The sequence below is a fragment of the Cucurbita moschata genome, unplaced genomic scaffold (assembly GCF_002738365.1).
Source record: "Cucurbita moschata cultivar Rifu unplaced genomic scaffold, Cmos_1.0 Cmo_Scf00029, whole genome shotgun sequence".
NCBI classification, from domain to species: Eukaryota; Viridiplantae; Streptophyta; class Magnoliopsida; order Cucurbitales; family Cucurbitaceae; genus Cucurbita; species Cucurbita moschata.
Window position 1 is genome coordinate 2,458,481 of NW_019268545.1, and position 8,147 is coordinate 2,466,627.

General features: G+C 35.8%; 1 protein-coding gene across 2 annotated transcripts; it reads right to left on the bottom strand.

The window, feature by feature from the left end:
* Window positions 1–5,024: 5,024 nt before the first annotated feature.
* On the bottom strand, window positions 5,025–7,262 carry LOC111463859 (transcription factor bHLH3-like). Of its 2 annotated transcripts, none has more exons than XM_023107795.1 (2): window positions 6,937–7,262; window positions 5,025–6,767 (listed from the first exon to the last, which is right to left on the bottom strand). In XM_023107795.1, the coding sequence occupies exons 1-2, from the start codon at window positions 7,037–7,039 to the stop codon at window positions 5,230–5,232; spliced, it is 1,641 nt and encodes a 546-aa protein (XP_022963563.1). In that variant the 5' UTR covers window positions 7,040–7,262; the 3' UTR covers window positions 5,025–5,229. The 2 variants fall into 2 exon arrangements, with proteins under 2 accessions (XP_022963563.1, XP_022963564.1); XM_023107796.1 differs by having other exon boundaries at window positions 5,025–6,777; window positions 6,937–7,033.
* Between the last annotated feature and the right edge of the window lie 885 nt (window positions 7,263–8,147).

Sequence of the window (8,147 nt, forward strand, 5' to 3'; positions counted from 1 at the left end):
CATAACATTGGTATTATTAATAAAACGTACCATACCGGTTAAGAAAATGTAGAGAAGCATGTTTATATCCATTTAATGATGGTATTTTGTAGACATGCATACATACAACAAGAATATATAACGAATAAATACGGGACTTAAACTTTTACTGTCTAAACGGGTCATTTTTCTTTTGACTAAATTGGAATATTAACCAATTTTAATGAAGTTTATCAATTTAGTATTAGTATATAAGTGAGAGTCTTGGGAGAATTTTCCCCCCAATGAATGTGAATTGATACTCAATCAATGGAATGAAGATGACCCTAAAGTGCCTCATGATAATAAATAGTGAGTTGCCAGAATCATCTATTCTACATAGACATGTCATCATTTGGGTAGATCTATGAGATCCCATTTTAATGAATGGATAATAAATACATGCAAAATCATCACATTTTAAAAAAGTAACTGATATATCTATGATATAAAATTGAGATTTATTGGAGCGAAACTCTAAACTATTGATAGTTATGTCTAGTCCATGAATTTTCATTTTAAACATGCTGAATCTAATAGACATAAAACTAGAAAAACTTAAAGCTCTACTAGATATAAAATTAAAAGTTTAAGAGTTTATTAGACGGCTTTTCTTTTACCGATCAATGATTTATTGAACATAAAGTGAAGGTTTAAAGAAACCTTATGAAAACCAAATAGATACAAATTTCAATGTTCTGGACAAACATGATAATCTTGAGTTGATAACAAAACTTGTAAGATCCCGCGTGCGTTGGAGAGGAAAATTAAACCAAACATTTTTATGAGGGTGTGAAAACCTCTCCCTAGTAGACGTATTTTAAAACCATAAGACTGACGATGATACGTAATAGGTGAAACGGATAATATCTGCTAGCGGTAGTCTTGGGCTATTACAAAAGATATCAGAGTCAAACACCGAATAGTGTGTCAGCGAGGACACTGGGCTCTCAAGCGGGGTGGATTGTGAGATCCCCACATCGATTGGAGAGGAGAATGAAATATTCTTTATAAAGGTGTGGGGACCTCTCTACGGTGGACGTAACCTAAAACCGTAAAGTTGGTGAACAAAGCAAACAATATCTACTAGCGGTAGGTGGACTATTACAAAACTATCCCGAGGAGTCTCATTTTCTCATGTATAATTTTTTTCTCCAAGAAATTAAACCTTCAATTTCCTAGACTTTGACCCAATCAAAATTCTTGCTTGTTTACCATCTCAAATGGCCAAGACTTAACACAATATTCAAAGAGTTTATAAAGAAGACGTAGGAAAAATGAAGCCATGTGGTTTGGTATAAATAGAACTCAAACGATTACATCAAATTTCACCATAACTATCATATTCAACAATCTCTCTTAATCTTTCATTTCCATCACCACAAAACCCACCTCTCCTTTCTCAAAATGAAGATCCAATTCGCTTTCCTTTTGGCCATTTTGGTTGTTCTTGCCAATGCTCATCAGCTCCAAAGTTGCAGAACCATGAAAGAGGATCGACAAAAATGGTCCATCCTTCTTCTTCAGCAGTCTCTTCAGAGAGTTCCGGTTCCTCCCTCTGCCCAAAATGGCGGCACTACTATTCCGACACAGCTCGGGCAAAGAGCTTTCGTCGGAAAATTAACGCCCTCCCCGGCACACAGCTACCATCATCAAGTTCCTGTTCCATTTGGTGTGGCCATGAACACGAACTAATAAACGCTTAAACAACATGCATGGGGTTTTTCTTTGTGCAATTTTTATATAAACAAATAATGTATCATGTCGGAGAGTGTATTTGTGATTCATTTATTTATGTTTCAGAAGTGTGTCTATATATATATTAAAGGAATAATCTAAATAAAAAATATTTATTATTTTTTCTTGGTTTAAAAAAAATAATTGTAACATTCCAAGTGGATTGAAAATGGGAAGGAAACATGTATTAGAAAGGTGTGAAAATCTATCCCAAGTAACAAAACATCTCTTATAGGAGTGTTTGGTGCAGTGGGCTTGAACCGTTACAATTGATATAAGAGCCAGTCATTGGATGGTGCGAGACACTAGTCAAAGTAGGGCTAGATCCTCTCCGTAGTAGACGTGTTTTAAAACTGTGAGGTGGACGATGATACGTAATGGGTCATGATGGTGACGGACTCTGATACTATTTGTAATAGTCCAACCCCATCGTAAGTATATACCGTCTGCTTTGGCTCGTTACGTATTGTTGTCACCCTCACAGTCCATTGCTTGTAGATATTGTCTGCTTAAAATGAATCTCAGCTTTTAAAACATGTGGAGAAAGGTTTTCACACCCTTACAATGAATATTTGAAAGTAATATTTGCATACGTTTGCATAGAGTCGCTATCGTATGCATGTCATAACTTCTCAGGTTTTTAGATATACCAAATATAGTTTGATGATATGATATATTATGTCGGATTAATTATGTTATGTTATGAGATATCATAATGTACTATGATATGAATATGTTTGGCAATGACATGTTATGACATGCTATAATACGTATTGAAATGAGGAATTTTAAGATGCATAACCCCTAAGTTATGATATGAATGATATGATTTATGAAAGCTTATGCATGCATATTACAGAGTGTAATATGTAAGTAATGAATGAGGTTATCCTACCTGATTTATTTAAAATGGAAAGTATGGGGACCTCATGCATCAGGATACTTCCCCTATATGATGAGTATGGACGAGTACACTGTGAGACTGAAATGACAAGCATGCTTAGCATGTTGCCAACGGTCGTTGTACCACCAGGTGTTCGACTACAGCCTAAAGGAGCTAGCCCGACCAGCAGACCCGAGGGGTATGTTAGCCCACTTGGTAGGCTCATACTCGCACGATAGGCTTTCGTTCTTACGTTCTTTGTATCCTTAGCTAAGTTGATTAATAAAACGTGTAAATGGTTTGTGAAGGGAATAAGAGTTGAATTGGTCTCTATAAAGGAAAGCAAGGAAAACAAAAACAAAAAAATACATATATTTATTGAGTCAAAGTCAAAAGTCTTGAAAAAATATAGATTTTCATGTGTTATTATTGCTAATTATTCTCAAGACCTTATGCTTCAAGTTATGGTTTGAAAAAAAGAAGTATTTTACCCTTTCAACTATTGCATTTATTTATAAAATATTTTGAGAAAAAAGCATATATTATATATATATATATATATATATTTATGTTTGCTATTAACAATTTATTAATATTAAGCTATAAACATGTTAAGAATATGAAAAAATAGTCAAATATGTACTTAAAATGATAGTGTTAGGGGTGTTTATAAAATATTTATCGTTTTATTGGGATTCCAAATGTTTTTATCATTTATTAAATAAGAACGAGAGGAAGAATCGAAAATTGAGTGTATAGGGTACGGAATGAACTGAAAAATTCAATCAATCCGAACTACCCATGGTTGGATTGAGTTTGATTGATTGGATTAATTAAATATCAACCTGATCAACCCGAAAATAGGGTTACAATCCAACCCAACTCAACGTACTTTTAAGATTACTATGAAAAATTAAAGTATTTTATCTTTGTAATCGATGTTAATGATACATTGTGATTTGTGAATGGTTGGTATTTAAGTTTTATGAGATTTTAGTTATTAATGTATATAAATAAGTAAGATTTTTTTTTACAAAAGAACGACCCCACAACTCAACCCAACCTGAACATAGAGGGTTGAGTTGGATTGTGGCTCTATTCAGGTTATTCAGGTCACCAACCCAACGAACCCGAAATTTCGAGTTGGTAAAAAATATATCTCCAACTCAATCCAATCCAACCCGTGTATACCAGTGTCTAACGGTTTATTTGCTTTTTGTTGGTAGGTATAGACTAACGAAAGACTTTTGAAGGGTTCTTAGTTTGACAATAATGTTGTTTGAAGGTTGAAAACAACGTTAGAATGAATCAAGTAACACGTTGCTTGTTCCTTACCCCAAATTGTTCGCAAACATCCCAAGATTATTCAACTGCTAACCAATTAAACTTGAGATCAAAGAAAAAAGAACTCCAAGAATAACCCAAGTTCCCTAGCTACTCTTAGTTTACAATTATTTTGATTCTCAACCATTGGTTCACTTTCTTTTCTAATTTCGGAAGTATTTGTTAGGATCATTGAAAGTTAAGAGAAAGACCATGAGACCTTTTAGAAAAACTAAAAGGAAAGTCATGAGAAAGGAGTAGTCTCATATGATACTATTGTTGTGGAGAGTCGTGGTTTTTAACATGATATTAGAGTCATGCCCTTAACTTTGTCACGTCAATAGAATTCTAAACTGTCGAACAAAAAGTTTATTTTGTTCGAGGGCTCTAGAGAAAGGAGTCGAGTCTCGATTAAGGAAAGACTGTCCGAGCACTCCATAGGCTTCAGGAGAAACTATATGGTGCACTTTATTTTAGGGTAGGATTATGAGAGTTTATGCTTAAATTGAACAATATCATACCATTACGGAGAGTCGTGGTTTCTAGCAATATTTAACCCAAAATCTGTACTCGATCTATTTTCGTTAAATTAGAGAAAGTACATTCTTTTAAAAGTTGTATTTTTTTATATTTGATTAACGTTTCAAAACTGCATATGAAGTAGAAATCTAACATACTTTTTGCATTCTAGAGTTCTGAACATAAACCTTGCACTTCGGATCATTTTCAAGTGCGAGATTCCACATCGGTCGAAGAAAAGAATAAAGCAACTTCGTGCAAAATCAAAGAGGCATTTTGGCGAGTGCGTGCGTGTTGGACAGGAAGGCCGACCACTACATAAGCTAAAATACGACTACAAGCAAAACCCAAAGTCACTCGCTTCTATTTTGGTTGGGATTGTCTGTCAATGGAAATCTATACCTTATAAGGGTATAAAAACCTGAAAACTTCTCCTTAGCAGACGCGTTTTAAAACCGTGAGGCTGATAACGATATGTAACAGGCCAAAGCAGATAATATCCGAGCGGTAAGCTTGAGCTAACAAGTAGAGTCAAGACCCAGCGAAACAAAGAAATCTGAAGATTTAAACAGAGTTCAACTCATAACTGGTGCTATAACTCATATCAGTTATCAATCCAATGCAGAGTATGGCACATTTAGACATTATAAACATACAGAGGAAGAACGTAGCTTGGTTTTTACACATTTTAATGCTACAAAGTACAGAAACTACCTGAAAATCAACATATTGAGGCTTTAAACATGATATCAGTTTGATAGGGCTGCCACCAGCTTCTCCTTCAATTGTTCTGCAGCACCACCTTCAGTTCTAATTGAGAACGAGTGAATAACCTTGTCGTTGTCGGTGCTGGTCGTAACGTTTGATTCATGAGCTTCGATTTGATGTTCCCTAAACGTTTTGATTACTCTAGAAACAGGGTGCGAGTCCAACGGACAACTCACTCTCACAACAGCATCCTCATCTCTCGCCTGAAAATCGATCTCTGCATTTTTCACCCTGCCATTAACGATCTGTTGTTTTTCGGTCTCCATAACCTTGACTTTCATTTGGAGATCGGTAATATAAGTAATAGCATCGCCGAGCAGCGAAGCCTTGTCCATCTTCGAGATATTTGGGACAACAGCCCGTAATGCATAGAATCGTTGGTTAAGTTTCTCACGTCTCTGTCGCTCTGCTTCGACGTGATTCAGTGGCTCTTCTCTCCCATTAGCAGGCTTTCTCCCTCTCTTCCTAGGTTTTCTGTCATCTCCTTGAGGGGACGACTCGTCCCTCGGTAACTCCATAGTCGAGAGTCGGGTTTGAGCAGTGAAACCACCAACAATTTCTTGAGCTGGATGCATCTTTGCATCGCTATCATCACCACGACACCCATTCGAAGAGTTTCCAAACATATGATTAGCACCTAAACCCTGCAGCTCATACCCTTCTGAAGGAAAATTTGTTTCATCTTCCAACTTCGGCGAAAAGTTAATACCAAGCGCTCGAGTTTTCGCTCCACCTAAACTCAATTCATGTCCGAAGATCCTTGGGAAGGCCCTTAATTGGGCAGTGTCCGACCCTCCAAAGGCAGCTCTGACCAACTCAAGAACACCCTGATCTTCAGGAATTGATTTAACAGACCCAAGTTCAACAACTCCCAACTTTACAGGTACAAAGACCAGTGTCTGCAAACCAGCCACTTTAGCTAAGAACCCTCTCGATTCGTAATTACGCATACAACTTGACGAATCCGAAGCCCATATAGTCTTACCAGCATTGTACGACGCCCCGAGACTGCTCCCGGAGTCGCACGTAAACTTGAAATACATCGAAGTCCGATAGAGCATATCGATATCCAACGCTTCCTCCTTCCTTGCTCCAAATCCATCTTCATCAGACCCTCCAAAAGAGGATTGAAGCATTTGAAGCACTTGCTTCTTCATTTCCTCATTCTTCTCTCCCTGAGTATCCCCACCAGAAATTTGAATACCAATCTTTGAATCATGACAAGCACCATCGCCCCAAATTAAAGCTAAACCCCCAGATTTCAAGGTAACCACACGCCAAAAGATTGCATAATTCCAATTTGAACCATCCAAAAGTTGGGTTAGCCCCTGATTCACACTCGAAAATTGGAAGGCCTCGGGTGGCATGATATTGCTAGATGCCAACGAGATCAAGAACTCGCAAGCTTCACTACCAAGAACTGATTCAACCAAAACCCTGTTTTCTTCGTTGGCCCAAAATTTCTCACCCATTTTCCAAATCAAATCACCAGAACGAAGAAACCCAACCTCCACTACTTCTAAAATCGCCTTCCCATAATAAGCAAAGAAAATTCCAGTAGAACACAAACAATTAAAACCCTATCAATGGCTCGCTATGAACAGATCTACGCTAACAGGTTCAACAAAATAATCGACAGCCCACACAAATCTAAAAAGAAAGTCGAAGAAAAGAGATGAAGAACTGACCTGAAATTAAGGCGGAATCTGAAATTGTAATCGAAGGTGGCCTCAATTTGGTCCAAAAGACGGAAGAAAAACAAGGGATTGGATTTTTCTCACTGGAATACATATAATTTTGATTTTGAACAATTTTAGTTTAATATCATCCACTGAAAAAGCAGCTAGCTTAGCGTTTTTCATGTGAATAGCATAAAAAACATGCCGGGAAATTAAATTCACAGATCTGCTGTAGAACACCCAACCCCAACTTTAGGGTGTGGTTCGCGCATATCTCGTGAATCCTGAGCATTTCAGTTCGACCCATTTCAACAAACCCGTATTGGGTCCGTTCTTACTTCTTCAATTTTTTAATTTATTTCCAAAACTTTTAATTTTAATATTTTGAATAATTCTACCCTTGCAAATCTAAACCCAACAAATACAAAATGCGAACGATATAAAATTTTGCACTAAAATAAGTTAACAAGGGTACAAATTATCCGGATAACTTCGACAAAATTGATAAACTTAAAAAAAAAAGATCGATAAAATATTTTTAAAAAGTTTCTTATCATGTTTATGTTTTTGTCACGATCCGATTTTTTAGGCTTTAAATTTTGAGCGGTAACAAAAAAGACAAAGACAAACATACATATATTAGATTCAAATCTATTAGATAAGATCGTTGATAATAAAGAATTAAATGCAATAAGGTTATAAAAACATTTACATCCGAACGTCTGATCCTCAAAGAATTTATTGATGTGAGTCTACTTGAACGATAGTTGATATGTTTGAGATCAAATTATTTAATTAAATGGCATCCGATTCTAAATCACTTTTTTAGTCAAATTAAATAGCTTTTGACTATAAATCACATTATTTACAAAACTAAATAGCATCTGATTCTTCACAAATTTGGAAGTCAACTGGTTAGGCTATTGTGCAGACCTTACTAAATTTGTAAATTTTAAAACTAAAAACTTTAGAAGTAAATGAATTCCATGTAAATTAGAGTTTATTTTATCGACATTTGTTCGTGTTCAAAATCACTAAAAATACACTGCTAATTGTTTAAATTGTTTGTGTCCCGATACATGTGACAAGCATGCACGAGGTCCCATAACATCAAAACATGACATATACTTATAATGAAGTCATTCCTCCATTTTTTTTTCCTGACATAGTGTTCTTATGAGATATATAAACATATTACATGTCATATTTTCGTAGTTAAC